Source organism: Cryptomeria japonica, chromosome 3, assembly GCF_030272615.1.
Source record: "Cryptomeria japonica chromosome 3, Sugi_1.0, whole genome shotgun sequence".
Lineage (NCBI taxonomy): Eukaryota > Viridiplantae > Streptophyta > Pinopsida > Cupressales > Cupressaceae > Cryptomeria > Cryptomeria japonica.
In genome coordinates this window covers 413,849,068-413,865,879 of record NC_081407.1, presented here as the reverse complement: position 1 = coordinate 413,865,879, position 16,812 = coordinate 413,849,068, and the positions used below count along the sequence as shown (strand labels likewise).

General features: G+C 35.6%; 1 protein-coding gene across 3 annotated transcripts in view; it reads left to right on the top strand.

Moving 5' to 3' along the window:
• The first annotated feature begins 221 nt into the window (after positions 1–221).
• Positions 222–16,812, top strand: part of LOC131069507 (homeobox-DDT domain protein RLT3) — a 66,258-nt gene continuing 49,667 nt past the window's right edge. The window contains exons 1-7 of one of the 3 annotated variants that reach the window (XM_058004974.2): positions 222–760; positions 1,176–1,281; positions 1,508–2,122; positions 3,438–3,514; positions 4,538–4,957; positions 9,281–9,367; positions 9,560–9,758. In XM_058004974.2, coding sequence (XP_057860957.1) covers positions 1,191–1,281; positions 1,508–2,122; positions 3,438–3,514; positions 4,538–4,957; positions 9,281–9,367; positions 9,560–9,758 — 1,489 coding nt within the window. In that variant the 5' untranslated portion in view covers positions 222–760; positions 1,176–1,190. Of the gene's footprint in view, positions 761–1,175; positions 1,282–1,507; positions 2,123–3,437; positions 3,515–4,537; positions 4,958–9,280; positions 9,368–9,553; positions 9,759–16,812 lie in introns of all 3 variants that reach the window. The other 2 variants (XM_058004973.2, XM_058004975.2) reach the window with 2 other exon arrangements.

Sequence of the window (16,812 nt, the reverse complement as noted above, 5' to 3'; positions counted from 1 at the left end):
AAAAAAAAATTAAAAGAACGAACATAAAATTCCCCCCCCCCAAAAATTGAAAAAAGAGAACATTTACTTAATGGTGTGACGAATAATAATTTAAATAATTTAAGAATAAGAATATTCTGGAGCATTTTCAGGCTAATAAAGTCAGGCGCGATAGATATTTTCGCTATAGAAAGCTTGTGGTCACATCGGCCACAATAAACCTAAAAGCAATCAGTAGGTGCTCTTAGAAATGAAAGGAAAAGATGACCACTAAAAATTTAGCAGGGTTTAGGGTTTTAGAACATCTCGAAAATTCCCCAAAATGTGAGGCTGCTTACTTCAGCGGGTGGGGCCAAGGCAACCACACGTTAGCCCTCAAAAGATATTTTTCCCGTCGATCCTTCGAGGCCTGGAAACCTATCATCAACTGACTGCTAAGTCTTCTCTTTCGCTTAAGCGGGCGGGCACATGGTTGTGTTTCAGTCCTCCGCTCTTAAACCCTTAAAACCCTTGCTTATTCAGTACCGCTGAGCAAGGAAATACGAATTTTCCGAAAAAATGGTAGCGCTCTGAGTAGCATCAGAGCAACATGTAACATCATCCCGCGACATGTGATCGTTGTTTTTGCGCAAGTTGCCTTGCACCAGATTCTACTGTAGACTTATCGTGGATAACGTGTTTGGCAAATATAAGACATTCTGATGCTAAATTTCTCAATAATTGTAAATTTTGGCTCTAAACAATATTATCGAAGATTTGTTCTGAGCAGAAAGAATAACAGGTAAAAATACTATATTGCTTCTATCTTATTCTAAATAAAATTACTTGGTAAATAGGCCTTCAAAAGTTTATTGTTGTAGTTAGAACTAGAGATATACATAAAATGATGCAGACAGTGACATATGTCTTAGAACATTAGATAAGTACATCCTCATTTAAATTAATGAAATAAATTGTCTGTGCCTGCTTGTATCAGAAACGACATTTTATGCCAAGCACTATAAATGCAATAAACGGAGGAAATTTTTAAACTAAACATCCACAACCCATGAACTTCAATGTTTGGCCAATTTGAACATGTATTAAATTTTTTCCAATGATCTTGAATATTTTGCAATTCGACAAAGATTCGGCTATTCCGTATTTGAGATTTTAGTTTTATATATACAAAAAACTATTTGTGGTGAATTCTACAGCTTGTCATTGATAACATGGTCAAGTATAAGCTATTTATGGACAAAAATGTTGAAAGAAAATTCAAGAGTCCAGAACAAATTGAGGCTTTGGAGCGATTCTATTCAGGTAGGTTCCGACTGTTCACAAGCATCCTTTCTGTTAGCCTTGAAATTAAGCATCTGATAAGTTGGCAATTAGATCTCTTAGAATGTGGTCAATATATGGTGTGGAGCTTGAATTTCTCATTACTTCTTGAATTCTTATTATGGTAAGCTTTTATTTTATTTTATTTTTTTCCTTTTATCATGTAAATTCATTGCACATGTTTTTCTTTTGCAAATTTGAAATACAGAGTTCATGTATCCTTCAGAAGCTATGAAAGCTAAGCTGGCAGTAGAGTTAATGCTATCGAAAGAACAGGTCCACAAATGGTTTTGCCATAGAAGACAGAAGGAGAAAAAGCTAAAGAAAGCTGATCCAGGATTGAGAAGTAACCCATATGCCAATAGCAATGTGAAAAGAGATAATGGTAAAAAAGTGAAACATCTTTGGCTGTCGAGATTGAAGGAGGGAGAAAACCGGCGGCTCTTAAGTGTGGAGGATTATCCCAATACTATAGAGAACACTTATGTGGGAATTAGTTCATCACAAGAAATATACACATCACAGAATGCAAGTCCTCGTGAAACAGAATTAATCAGAACTCAGTTTCAGAGTGGGAATAATTGTCCAGGGAAATCAGATAGACAGCTTCGAAAAAGGCGAAATCCTTACTGCATTGAATCAAAGAGAAGGAAGAACAGAGCATTGGATTTGGATATGGAACAGAATGATCTGCAAGGTTTTGGTGATAATGAAGATGTTAGAGTTGCTAAAACTAATTTATGTGTACAAAATTGTGAAGATGCTCCACTGATGAGTGCTGAGTTTGATCCCCTTCCTCACGGCGCTTTTGATGTTCCAATAGGTAATTCCGCCTCTGTATGTCTTTGTCTATAGCTTTTTTCCATTTGCAGCCTCTTTTTTCATGTCTAATTGGAAGAGCATGGAGTAGTGAATAAATGGTTTATGTAACATCTTTGACTTTTATTTTAAAAGCCACAGAACTCTGCTTAATATTGCATTGTGACTTCTTTTTTTTTAATTCCTGCATCTTATATTTAGTAATTTATAAGCTTATTTTGGATCCATTTTCACCTCTGGATGCCTAATATTGCTATCTTATGCAAGCTGTATGTTGATTATTATGATTTTAGCATTCAAAGATACATATGTATAAAGTCCAGTGCTTTAAGTTTGTCTGCTTGGTACTATACAATAGTGTATGCTTGAATAAAGCATATACTTGAAATGCCTTTCGAGGGTGATATCATATAGGTGGCAGCAAAATCCCGAATAGATACTGATGGGATGCTTTATAAGGATATCCTAGGGATGGTGTCTCGATGTTTATAAATGTTTTAATATGAATTTTTCTTAATATAAAGATATCTTTCAAATTGGCCATTCCTGTCAGGTTTGGCCGATATAAAGGAACAAATTTGTTTCACTCCAAATTATGAACTAACATGGTAAATGAGTAAGTAATTTACCATACTTTGATTGGACATTTCACTCGTTATTGTGTACTACACCCATTTGATGCAAGTAATTTGTTTGCATGAGACATTTTACTGCATTGCATTTTTTACCAGCAGTTGAGATTTTTCAATAATCTCTGTTTCGTTGTACCTAAAAATTTCACTATCCAGCTCTTGTTTTAGACTGGATGGCAGATGCTATTCCAAACTGATTAACTGTTTATTGCTTCAGCTTGTTTTAACTTTTAAAGAGTTTTTATATAATTTTCTGGCGCCTTTGACGGATTGATGCCTTCTCCAAGTGTCTAATAATCCATATCTAGTTCAGACAGTTGTTTTTATCTGTCACGCGTACCTTTTTTTCATGTCATATTTATCTACCTTCCATCCCATACTGGTTCTATCTTTACCACTGCTAAGAATTAGTTACTTGGAGGTTGTTGCCATTCTGGTGTGGGTAGCTGTCATTTAGAAAGCTGTATTAGTATTATACAACAGTTTTACTTGATAAAGTTTATTTTCTGGGATTCTTATTTCAGTAGTGTTTGCCTTGGGATTCTGATTTCGGCAGTATTTCTTTAGGAAGTCTCTTGTAAATATCTGTATAGAGATTCTGATATTATTAGCTACAATTGTTTTGGTCCACTGGTATAGCTCGGAGATTCTAATGTATATTTATTGGATGAATCTTCTTTTGGACAGAGTCACGCCATGAGGACGTTCACATTTCTCGGGATGTGTCACAAATGCCAAGAAAGAAAAATGTAGAAATAAGAAAAGTAAGTGTCAGTTTGGTCTCTGATTGTACATAATAAATGCAGGGCAATCATCTTTTCTAATTGACATCATAAGAGCTATTTTACGGAGTAGTTATTTGGAATTTTTAATATAATTGAAAATTACATTTTGATATTCAGATTATGTCCTCAGATATTTATGGATATTGAGGAATGTTGAAAACTTGCAATGTTGTGCTTGACCATTCTGTTTGATTCTAATTTCTAAATGCATCTTGGAAGGAAGTCATCACTGACGGCAGTTTCTTGTCACATTTATTGTTTTCTAAGTGGGGCACTAGATCTTATGAACTGATTTATAGTATGTTCTTCATCCATTTGCACGTTCATCAATTGCAAGTGACGCAACAGCTCCTTAAGAATGGTGTATTCATAAGCTCAGGTGGATGATGGGCATAGCACACGAGTTTTCTCTTGCCTGTGCTCTTCATTGTTCTGTGTTTTATCAAGTGATTTCCAGGCGGCGGACAGTAGCACTGTTCATAGCTTTCCTTTGTATAACTATATAGTATATTGGTCTGGATCTAATTCTATAGAATGTACTAAAATGAATTATTTCCTTCCCTTGTTGAATGAAACTCAATGATTTTAAATAAATTTAGTATGCTCTGTTTGTTTTAACACTTTGGATTTATTGTGTTCTGTTTCTGGATTCAACTGCATGTAATTTGTTTGCATCAACGTTTCGGATCACACTGCATGATCCATCATCAGGATGAGAGAGCTGTTGAGAGAAAAATGAAATAATTTGGATTTAGGCAATATGCGTTTTGTCTCTGTGCTGTAATAATTTGTCGTGTGTAATCAACCAAGTTATATATTATGCACAAACTTGAAGTATATGGCTAGTAGGAAGGATTCTGTACCATGTGTATTGGGGGTAAATGAATGTTTTACAGCAACGCTTTGCAGTGAATCCAGCTTTGATAATTCACTGTTTCAATTATTAGTTACTATCTGTTGAAACTTGAGACTAACTTGAGTAATGCAAATAATTGTCTACAGATGGGAAGAAACTCTTTGTCTTGTCACAAGAAATTTTCTTCAGCAAGATCAGGTCGAAAGGGGAAGGATTTTTTGGCACCTATATCTGGTGGGATGGGGAAAGCTTTTTTTCCACCAAGATCTGGTGGGATGGGGAAGGCCTTTCTGCCTCCAAGATCTGGTGGAATGGGGAAGGCCTTTTTGCCTCCTAGATCTGGTGGTATGGGTAAGGTTTTGTTGCCACCTCATTATTCTTCACTAACTGCAGAAGCTGAAAACATGAGTATGGAAGCGGATGCTTGTGCTCAAAATAATATTGATGGTGATGTTGTGGCATACCATGGAAATGAAGGCGTGAACCAAGTAAGGCCTGATGGGGGACAGTGCCATTTGTTTTCATCTCAAGGGAGTGACAAATTTCAGCCTGAGGACAAGAATAAGGTATGTGTTTTTGCTCTAGGTTTGGTAACTTAACTGAACTCTATAGTTGCGTGTAGATGTACAATATCACATGCCTGTATATAGCAGTCTGCAGTGTCTGTCATTATGTTATAAGTTTTAAGATAATAAAAGAAAATAAGTGAACATTGAGACACTTGAAATAATAGTACAATATAAAAATAATTAATATTCATCTTCGACTGAGAATTCCTTGATATACAAATGTTACTTTACATGACTTTTGCCATAAAATAAGCTCCACGGATGAGTTTGTGTAGACATGTATGCAGTTCTATCTTCATGATACTTACGTTGATTGTATGAGCATAAGTCTTCTAGGTGTAGATTAGTAGTAAAACTTGTAATTGCCCTCAGGATAAACATGCTAATTGTTATGGGCATGATTCGTCTATGTTTGTGTGATTAGGGAATTGAATAATGCCATTTTTGTTTGGTTAACAAAAAGATAGCCTGTAGTATGTTTCAAAAGAGTATTATAGGCCAAAATTTCTATAGCCCAAATGCCAATCTACAATATTTTCTCAAAACAATAGGGTAAAGATAAAACAAATATTGCCTATTCAAGCAGATACAGGCTTTCAAACATCCTCATGTAATGATGACAATAAAAATAATGTATTGATAATATTGAGACTCAAATATCAGGATGAGTTTTGAGTACACATGAATGCACTAAAGATTGCAATTATGCCCTCAAGATGCATATGTTAATTGTTATGGGCGCAAGTCTTTTGTGTTTGTGTGTTTAGTAAAATAATTAATGCAATTTTTGTCTGGTAAACTAAAAGATAACCTGTAGCATGTTACAAAAGAGTAAAATATATGCCAAAAACTTTATAGTCTAAAGGTCAAGCAATATTTTATCAAAATAATAGGGTATCAATAAAACAATTTTGGCTTTTTGTGTAGACTCAGGCCTAAAAAAATCCTCATGTTATGATGGCATAACACTAAATATCAATAAGACTACGACACAAATATCAAAGCAGGATTGAACTAATCACAATTATGACCATCTGACAGAGGACTAGATTATATGACTAGAAACCATTTAATTACATGCTAACTGAAGTTTAACAAAATATTAGGGCATGGATCCAACTCTAAATCATAGAATAGGCTGTGCAAACAACTACATTGTACCTTGCTTCACTATAGACAAGGCAATTGTATGCTGGTGTTTGCTTTGATATGAGACCTAGGCACCCAATTTGGGTTCGGGTACAGCTGTTTGGCACATGGATTCAGCGAAATTTATTTTGGGTTTGGTTTTTTTTTGAGTTTATTTGTTCAAAAATCATATATTTATTTATTTTTTGCAGCCCAAATAAAGAATAGCTCATAATAATACATAACATAATATAATTAACATAACAGCCATAAAAATAAAAATTACTTCAATGTCAATTTGTCAAACTTAAAAGAAGCAAAAAATAAAAAATATAGTGGCCACTTTAATTATGATGACCTAAGAAATGACTCCGAGAAGACCAAGAGAAAGATTGGCAGCATTGTGATTGGGGTTAGGACATTGGAAAGTCACAACATTGGTATTCCCTCCTTTGATGGGAATGACCAAATTGATCCCCACATTGTAGACGTGAATAACACTTCCCATGCTGAAGGCAAGTTGAAATAAGCACTTGTGGAGAACAACCCTCCGATGGTGATCCCCTTCCAATATGGCATCTGTGCCACCACAATATTTATTCACTGTGCTCATTATCTCCCACGCAACTTGTTTTTTGTCTTTCCTAGACATATTCAAAGTGAAAAATTAATTAAAATTAAAAAAAATTAAGACACTTTTTTGCACCACCTTGATGGATTTTCCTTGGTTCATTCATTGTCAAAAAATGCCCCCCACCAGAATGGCTTGGATCGGCTCAAAATCCAAATCGAGTTCAAACCAAATCTAAGTCTAAAAAATAAAGATAAACTGAATAACCTAAAGCTGCTTATATATAAAAAGTCAGAAATTTACTCTTAGACCACTGGCTCCTCCCACAATCATTGGGAACTCAAAAAAAAGAAAACTTCAATTCCTTGCTCACAGTAGATTCTTCACTTTTTCCTTGGAGAATCTAAAATTCATGCAAAGAGGGGATATTATTTTAATATGACTAATGCGAATAGGAGATATTGTTTTGGTTTGACATTTCTTCCAAGATTTAACTTTAATGCAGTCTGTCTCTTCTGATGATGTTAAATTTTTACTGAAGACAAGATCTGATGCCTCAAAATTCCTTTAACATCCTTATCACACAAGGTGCCTCTACACACCAAAACGTGTTCTGGAACCATGGGTTCTGCAACACTTGCCTTAGTAGACTCACACTTTGAATTTAAGTTTTGTGAACTTGAATAAGCCGAAGCTACATTGGATTCACTAGATTGAGCTTGTTGAAAAAGTTGTGGGTCAATTGAGGAGTTGCACATCTCAGCAAAGTGGGTTTTGTAGGTTTTACCTTCTCTCCTTCCTAGATCAGAATAGCTATCTCGAAGTCTGTTCCATAGGTGTTTCAAAGTCGCATTATTCCTTGCCAAAGATACTGATTTGGTATTGATACTATCTGCGGGAAACTTTACATGGTAGTCCTTTCAACAAGTGAAATGCTATGATGCACCCAAACTAAAGCACTGACACTTAGTGGCTTCTTTGACATTTTGGGAGTTACAAAAGTGTATGCTTCTCTGAAATCTTGTCCCCCTTCATCACCCACCGCATGTGCTTGAGTTTTTGAGTTTTGATTAGCCAATTAATACAATGGCTTATAAAATCATTTTTGGACATGGCCAAACTTATGGTTGTAGAAATGTTTCACTTTGGTTTTTGATAAAGATTCTGCAAATCACTCATTTAAATATTTAAATGTGCTTTGCCTTTCATTTTGTTTTGTTCTGCAAAAGCACCTTTCATACATCTAGAAGTGTATTCCCCCAATAGGTTTGTTGCTTTTCTTTCTGTAAGAGGTATGGAGCAACTTGCTCAAATGTTAACTTTTGAATCAACCAATAGATTCAAGGACTTAATCATCTCACAGAAAGGGGAAATGTTATTCATCAGTAGAGCAACCATATCTTCATCATCTGCCTTTTTACATAGGTCTTTAAACCTAAGCAGGCTTTCAGACAAATACCTCACTTAAACCAACTTTGTGGGAAACAAATTTTTCAGATTCAGTGCATGACTCTTATTGGGTGTTTGATATTTATTTTTCAGACTTGGCCATAAGTGAACAACAAAAGTGGAATGCTGGACTTTGTGTTAAATCATCAGACACAAAAACAGTTTGAGGAGTGACTCTGTGACACATTTATCATGTAACTGCAAACATCGTTGCATTGCCTAGTGAGTTTTTGAGAAATATGTAACACTAAGTTTTGTATATTAGCCATGATTGACAGCAGATTTAAGACATTAGAATAAGCTTTCAACCAGAAAAACAGACTGATTTCAATAGTTCAATTGGGCTGGCCTTCTAAATATCAGAAGGTCCTTGTATTGATGGACAACAGAAATTTGAAAAACCAGTCACTGTAAATTTAAGATATCGATTATATTATCTAAGTTGTGTGGTAAATTTATGGTCTACCTTCCCACTATTTATGCTCTCTTTTATTTGTAGGGACCACCGATTCAATTCATGTTTTAAATTGTTCATTTTTTCAGTTCATGATGGTTCTGAGGTGAAAATCCATAATTTTTCTCATCTGAACCTCACTTTGCCTACTAAGTGCGCCTATTGGCTAAATTTTCATCCATTGTGTTGGCCACTGTTTGGCATATGTGATATTAATACTCCCAAAAAACTTTATCATGTTCTGTATCTGCTTTGCACATGTTCTAGAGTATGATTATTATTTTATTTGTTCTTTTCCTTGACTACCATACCAATGGTGATCTACAGGTTATGATCAATAATCAGGCTCGTAATCCTCAATTGGATTGCTATTTTCAGCTAATTAACGATCCCTCCATAGTTGAATTATATCCATGATAGCTTAGATTTCTGTAGCAAGTGTACAAGGCCTTGTCTTCAGTGTTCAATCACCACAATATCTATTTTCCCCTAGATTTCTTTTGGCTGCTTCCTTCTTATTATAATTTATGGAAATGTGCTTGGATTTGAAGGTTGCGTGCATGCTTACACTTGTTACCACTCTTTTTAGATTTTCATTTTTTATATTGGATTTTACTTTTTCTGGCATCACCTTAGTTTAGGTTCCTAGTCTAGTTTATGATGGATTAGTTTTTTAAATTCTTTTGGTTGGTGGCTTGTTTGTTCTTATGGATTTTAGAGAAGGATCAATTGTGAGAAGAAAGTGCCACAGAAAAATCGGAACTATGCATTGAAGGAGAAACAGAACTCAATTCAGAAAAAGAGGGTGAGTAAAGTTTTACTGTTGCTTAAAGTGGAAGCTAAATATGGGAGTTTGCTGTGGAATTTGTTAGAAATGGCTTGGAATTAAATCATCCTCTTTGAGAATGTTCTCATTCAGGAAATCAATTTTAAAGTCCTGAATTTTGTCCCAATTTCCTCTTAAACATATTACCCTGAATGGCATTGGCAGGTGCAGGTTATTCAGAAGCAAAGAGATGGAACAAAGGGCAAGGGTGGTGCTCGAAAAGGGAAGGCAAGGAAAAAATCTATGAAGCTGGTTACTTTTGTTGACAATGACCATTTGGAATCGAGAGAACTTCAGAATAAGGTGTATGATTTGTCAGTTGGAGCTGAAATGGATGAAATTGGCTCAACATTTGCTGAATGTGATGAAGGTTGTACTTCAGACCTTTAATACTTAGTTTAGAAATCTTTGTTTTACTTTTGGACTTGGTGAGGTCATTTCTTATGATGTGGAAGCCTAAGACATGCGGCTTAGTGATTGTCTCCTGTCATGCTGATACTTACCAACCCCAAACACACCTTATATTAAGGGGTTTTACACAGACAACTGTTTAAACTAGCATTGATATCTTAAATACATCTATTTAAAAGATATCAAGAGATATTAGTTTCAAGGCACCTATCAAAATTTATATAGTAAATTCAGTATAAGTGTCTCAAGACTGATATATTTTGACATCTTTTAGATAGATGTATTTAAGATATCTATACTAGTTTGCTTTCAAGATCTTTTTAATTATTCTATATGGATTATAAATTTTAATAGCTATTTCAAACTACTAGATATACACAGGCTATTTTATCTTATTTATTTGATATTTTATTTAAACATTTTTTTGCTTTATGTATTTGTTTTTTGTGATAAATTTGAAAATTTTATTCATAAATTTGAAAGGGTAGAGGCCAGATAGAAAGAGATGGGAAGCTTAAGAAAAATTAGATAAGTAAATCATTACAAGAAGCTTAAGAATTACTAATGTGATCATCCTCCTTTTTAAAATTCAAATTGTTTGGTCTAGCAGTTTGGCCTTGATCAATAAGATGAATTTAAGCATGTATTTGTAGCAGCAAAGCTTTAGTTTTCACTTTGCAGAGCCAGAGTTTGTAAATGATTCCTCATATCTTCAGGTTCTCTTATATTAGTGATAATATTATTTAGAGTGTTATTTGATCACTTATAATCTGTTTTACATGAGGATGCATCACCACCCCTCAAACCCCTGTCCCCCATCCCTTGAGGCGTTTCAGGGACAGGGGGCTGTTAGGGGATGTCCCCTAGCCACCCCTTCAATATGAGAAAGTCCAGAAACATCCTAGAATGCGTCCCCAAAATTGGCAATGGCAGGAAATATGTAGGGGATTTCTAGCTGTCTCCAAGGCCGTTGGGGATGTCTCAGACGTTGGGGATGGCTAGGCATCCACTGCAATATTTTTTTTAATAATGTTAAAAAAAGTTCATAACAATTAAAAAGGACTGTTAAATATATTATGACAGCATTATAACAGCAATATAACATGGCAGCATTTATAACAGGAGCAATAAATATATCATTATAGCATTGTGACAGCAATTAAATTAATCATGACAGAAGTGACAGCAACGACTGTTGTATAACAGCAATGAATATATCATGATTGAAATTTATAGTTGATGATATAACAGTTAACACTGACAGCAATAATTTAGATTTCTGATTTCATTTTCTAAAAAAGTTGCAAACTTCGAAATTCTTGATATGGTATTTAAGGTGTATTAGCCATAGTTTGGTATAGTGTGGTATTGTGAGAGAAGTACAAATAAATATTTTCTTTTCAGAATGTGGTTGGCCTGCAAGCTTCTACAGATGTAGTCTGACATCATTTTAACATTGTGATGTTATATTACTGCTACTATATTGCTGTTCATTGACTTGAGAAAATTTGACTATATATATATATATATATATATATACATATATACTTACATATATATTTACTTGAGATGACTCATCTGAGACATTACCATTTTTTCTTGGAGCAGCCTCATCTTTCGTAGCCTTTCATTTCCTTTGGAAGAAGAGTAACTAAGCTCGTTCATAGTTTCATTCTCCAAATATCCATCAAATATCTTCCTCTCTAAAGGTAGAGAGCCTTAGGTGCATCCTTTGATCCGCACCATTAACCTTCTTAGTATCTTGTTCCAATGCATTGGTATTGGAACAAGGAATATTGCTATTCCTATTAAGCTAGAAACTAGCTGAGAGGTGAGGGTCATTATCAAGGCTTGTAGCAATCTCTTGAATTTCAGCACCTTCATGAAGACTTTGAGAGGGTGACTTTGTCGAATTCACACTGATTAAAGCTTTGTGAGCCAAGTAGAACATGCCCATAGAAGGCACTATGAATCTTAAAAGATTTCACCATATTTTGCCAAACATCCATAAAGACAGTTAGAAATAGATAATAGAGGATGGAACAATCCATAATGAGTTTGTTGGTTCTTCCAACTGATTACCTGAAATGTCCTAAAGATTTGCAATTTTCTTATCAATAGAGATCTTAGGGCAATGGCCAACTATCAGGAACCAATACACAGGTTGATATCCTTTGCTTTTCTGGTTCTGCAAGACCAAGGGGGGTTTCTTTATAGACTATTATAGTTTATACAATACATAAGGATTTTACTCTTATCACAATTTGGGTATTGTTCAATGGAAATGTTCTCAAATATGGATCAAGAATGTATAAATTCAAAACAATTAGGTAAGATTTCTTGATATTTTGCAAATGCTAATCTTGAGAAGATATACACGGTACACTACACCTACCTCTAATACAATGGAAAAATTGAAAACAAAAGATTTTCATTCATTTTTGTATGATTTTGCCTGATGAAGTTATACTTTTCTGATCAGTGCTTATCCTGGGATACAGAGTCCGACTTAGTTATCAAACAAACTGAAATACATCAATTAGATTAGGATCATATGGTTCCTAAGTTACCGGTTCCGGTTCGGATTCGGGTTCGGATTCGGGTTCGGGTTCGGGTTCGGGTACAGATTCGGCCCAAAAAAATTTTTTTTGGGTACGGGTACGGGTTCGTCCGTACATATATATATATATTTTAATTTTTTTTAATATATATATATATATATGTTCAAACTTCAAACATCAAAATTATATATGTAAAAACAAGATTAAAAAAATTGTTTTTTTATTGTTTTTAATTGCTTTCTAACCCGTGGGCCCCGTTTTTGGGAACCCACGGGCTTGGGTTCACCCGGGTCCTCCTGGGTTCGCCCTGGGTCCCACCCGGGTCCTGCCCAGGCGGCTGGGTTCCCTGTGGGTCCTGCTGGCAGGACCCACAGGGAACCCAGCCGCCTGGGCAGGACCCGGGTGGGACCCAGAGCGAACCAGGCTGGGACCAGGACCAGGCACGGACCAGGACCAGGACCCCGCCAAAATAGGCAAGAACCGGTATCAGAGTATGGTTCTTAACATTAATGCCTTACATTAACGTTCCCAATTAGTTTCTGATTTAAGTTCTACTTTTAGATCCACAACATTCTATTCAAACCCCTATATCTTGTTAAAAGCCTTTTAATCTACTCCTTCGAGAAGGTGCAAGAAACAAGAAACAAGAAATACATTATGTCCTTAACACAAAGATGAAATTAATAAAACTTTTCCATTAACTTCAAGAAAGTTCAAATATGATATTAGTAGACAAGTAAACTTGAATTTGTATATTCACTTTGCTCATTCTGATCAATATTTGATGTACAAGTATGCTTTGATACTTTGAGAATTCTTCTATATGTTTTGAAAAGACACTTTAATAAATAAGACTAGACCCACAAATACTTGCACACTAAATCCTTACTAAATGGCCTTGATTTTCTTTTCATAAGAACAGGGGAGCAACAAGCTTCAGGCCATGTACACGTCATATTTTCATTTGACAAACCTATAACAAAAGAATATGCCAATGGCATCTTTGAGGCACTTCAAGACAAAAGAAAGTTTCCCACTGACCCAAAAAATGTTTGAATTGCAGAAATCATTGGGAAAGGCTCAAAGTTTGAGGGAGGTGCTCCATCTTCAAAACCGAATCAAACTGATGCAACTACATGGATGGAGCACATGATTGCAAAATGGTGAAGTGGCATGAAATTCTCACCTGGAGATTGATTGAAATGCAGATCAAATGCATCTTCACTTGATTTCATTTCAAAAAGCTGAGGAAACCCATAACTGGATGACATGGCAAAAGTGGCCTTACACACAAACTGAAATGCAAATCAAAATTGTGTTTGTTTTGTTTGAATAAAATTTCAGACAATGCCCGTGGATAGCTGAGGTGGCAGAGTGGAGCTCAGTGAAGTGGCTGAGTTGGCATGCAACCCAAATTTGCATTACTTTTCATCCTTCATGGGAAAAATGCTATCCATCTTGATGCGATCGACAAGGACTATGTGCTTGTTATATTCATCTCCCAGCAATAAACTTATGGCTGTTGTAACTCCAATCATTCCGCATTCAAGCTTTGAGAGGTCATCTAGATAAGTACGCTGTTTTTCAACACTTGTTCTTCTCTTAGCATTAACGCCTGCTAAAAAGGGAGCAAGAATGTTCTTAAAATCTGCTCTCCATTCCAAATTGTCCTTAAGATCTCAGTTTTCTTTGAATAGTGTAGGCATGTGGAACACTGAATTTCCCTCAAATGTAGCCAGCTCCCTTCTGATCATTCTTGTATGGGTTTCATGTGACTCTAGCAAATGAAATAAATGATTATATGAAACATGAATGTCCTTAATGACTTGATATGCATATTGCTCCACATTTACATGATCCAATTATTAAAAGCATCAATTCTTTTCCCTAAATGTTTTTCAAGACATTGCAAATGAATTTCACACCTAACATGATCCTTGTATATTTCCCTGATTGAATTATAGCTTTTCCATGCCTTATCCATATGCTTAAGAAGTGATTCTAACTTATTTCCTAATAATGAACTGACAATGTCTGTTATCAACTTCTTTTCTCTTGTCTCAGTTTCTTCTTCTCTTTTCACCATTTCTTTCTCTTTTTTATCCTTCTCCTCCAACTCTCTTTCCAATTGTTTGACTTTTACCTTTGTTACCACCAAATCCTGTTTTATTGTAGTAATTTTTTAAGGTAATTATTGGTTGGGGTGGAGGAAGTGATGATGCCCATGTAGCCACCTGTTCTCTTAACATCCGATTCTTCTTTGTCAATTTATATATATTTGCCTCAAGCGTTTTAGCAAGTCCTTCAGTAAACATTGAAAAATATGTTGTGAACTAAGCAGCTTGGATCACTGTTGTATCTGTTGACCTTATAAACAAATAACTAGACGATTCATTTTGCTCCCTTATCGTTTGGGGCTTTTTAGTCGAAGGGAAAATTACCAAATGGCTAAGATGTCATGTCTTTGGTCAAATCCTGACCCAAAGTGCAAATCTTTTGCGTGCTCTTCATCAGCTATGGCCTCTATACCTTCTTGTGCTCTTAGGGAATCAAAGGCAATGGCAGAGGATATATCCCATCCTTCAAGTAGCAAAATGCCACTGTCTTTCACCATTTGCCTGCCCTTTTCAGGATTCATTGTTACCATCTCTTCCTTGATTGTCTTCCCTATTTCCTTAGTTACAACCTTTTTTGTTCTCATCAGTCATATTTTCAAAATTCATTTTCTTTTGGTACTTCTCACCAATGACTTTGATGAGAAATTGTTTGAACTCCTTTGTTTGGATGAAATTATCATCATCCTTGAATTGTGTACAAGCCAATTCTTCACATCATCAACCATATCCCCTACTTCTTTATATGTGACTAATGTTTTGTCAGGAGGGGGAGCCTTTGTTTCAATCTTTTGCTCAGTATCAAATTCACTCTTCTCTTCTTGGCCACTTGGGCCAACCTCAAATCCACTCTCTTGAAACTCAATTGTAGGATTCCTTTTAGGAGACAATATGTGAATTGGTTTTATTGGCCTTGGGATTTTGGAACAGAAGCAACTGCAAATGTTGATGGTTGTGATGATGATGATGATGCATGTGTGGGAAACTAGTGGTGGAGGGGGTGCAGCAGAAGTGCTGGGTGCAAGCCTTGGGAGCTTGATTTTATCCAAATCATGCTTATATGCATTAAACATCATTCTTATCCTCAAAAGAGGATCATTAATTTCCTCCCAAGATCCTCTATAATTAGGGTCTTGCCTTTTATTTTGCGCTTCTGCATATTTCACCTTAAGCTATTCTTCTCTAACTCTAAGCACATGTCCATAAGTAAGACAACTTTTGATTGATCCTCTGATTCATTGAAATCATGGAAGTATGCAAAATTTTTGAATGAGGTGTTGACCTCCCTAATGAAACCTTTTGGGTCATAATGTCTTAGAGCTTACTCTTCCATCCTGTATGGAGTCCAGTAATTGATTGTGAGCTCAAGGGCTTCTTTAGCATACACTTGAAAGTCTGAAAATTATAAGGTAGCAGGCAAGAATGAGCCTTTCTTTGGGACCCTCAGATGTGTTTTATCAACTTCATTCATTTGCTAAATAATTTCAAGAAATGCAATATTATCAGGCATAGACTTAGTAAGCATATGGGGTCCAACCGGTGAACCATACATTCCAGTGTTCCACGACCATTGGTGATGGGGGAACAAGGGGATGTGGGGATGGGGGGACAAAGGGCTTAAGTTTGGGGATAGCGTGGGGGGGGGGAGGGTGGTGATGGTGCTGATATACATATAGTACTTGAAAAGCTAGTTATGAAAAGATGTAGAAGAATTATATTTCAAATGAAACTTTGGCAAATTAGTAAAATAGCAAAATTGCAAATACTAAATAGTAAATACCAAAGATGTAAATATCTTAATCGGCAATAAATCTTTTGGCCGAAATTTTAAAAAAAATCGGGAATCGAGAAAAAATGGGGAAAAAATCGGCAATAAATCAATAAAATTATCGAACATTGGAAATTTTTAATAAACTGCAAATTATTTCTGCCATTCAATGATTCATTTGACTCTTTGACTGATTGGCTTCTTATCCAAATCGATGGCTGTCTTAACTTCTGCATCGGTCTCCTATACCATGCACATTCTTGAGTAAATTAGAATCTACAATTAAACATTTTACCTTACCCTATTCTCCTTACTCTACTCCGGCACACCCATACTGGCTGTTAGTGTGTTGGCAAAGGTTGCAGAATTTGGCTTTATGCCTGCTAGCAGTTGTTTAAAGTATATGAAGCCCTTTCGACAAATACACTTTGTGTGAATCCTACAATCATTGCATCCATGATACACAAAGAATAATTTCATGTAAAATAACTTTATTGCTGAAGACGAAATCGGGCGGAGGAAGCCGAAATTGCCTCGGGCGTCGGGGAGCACAGTCATGCGATGAAGAAA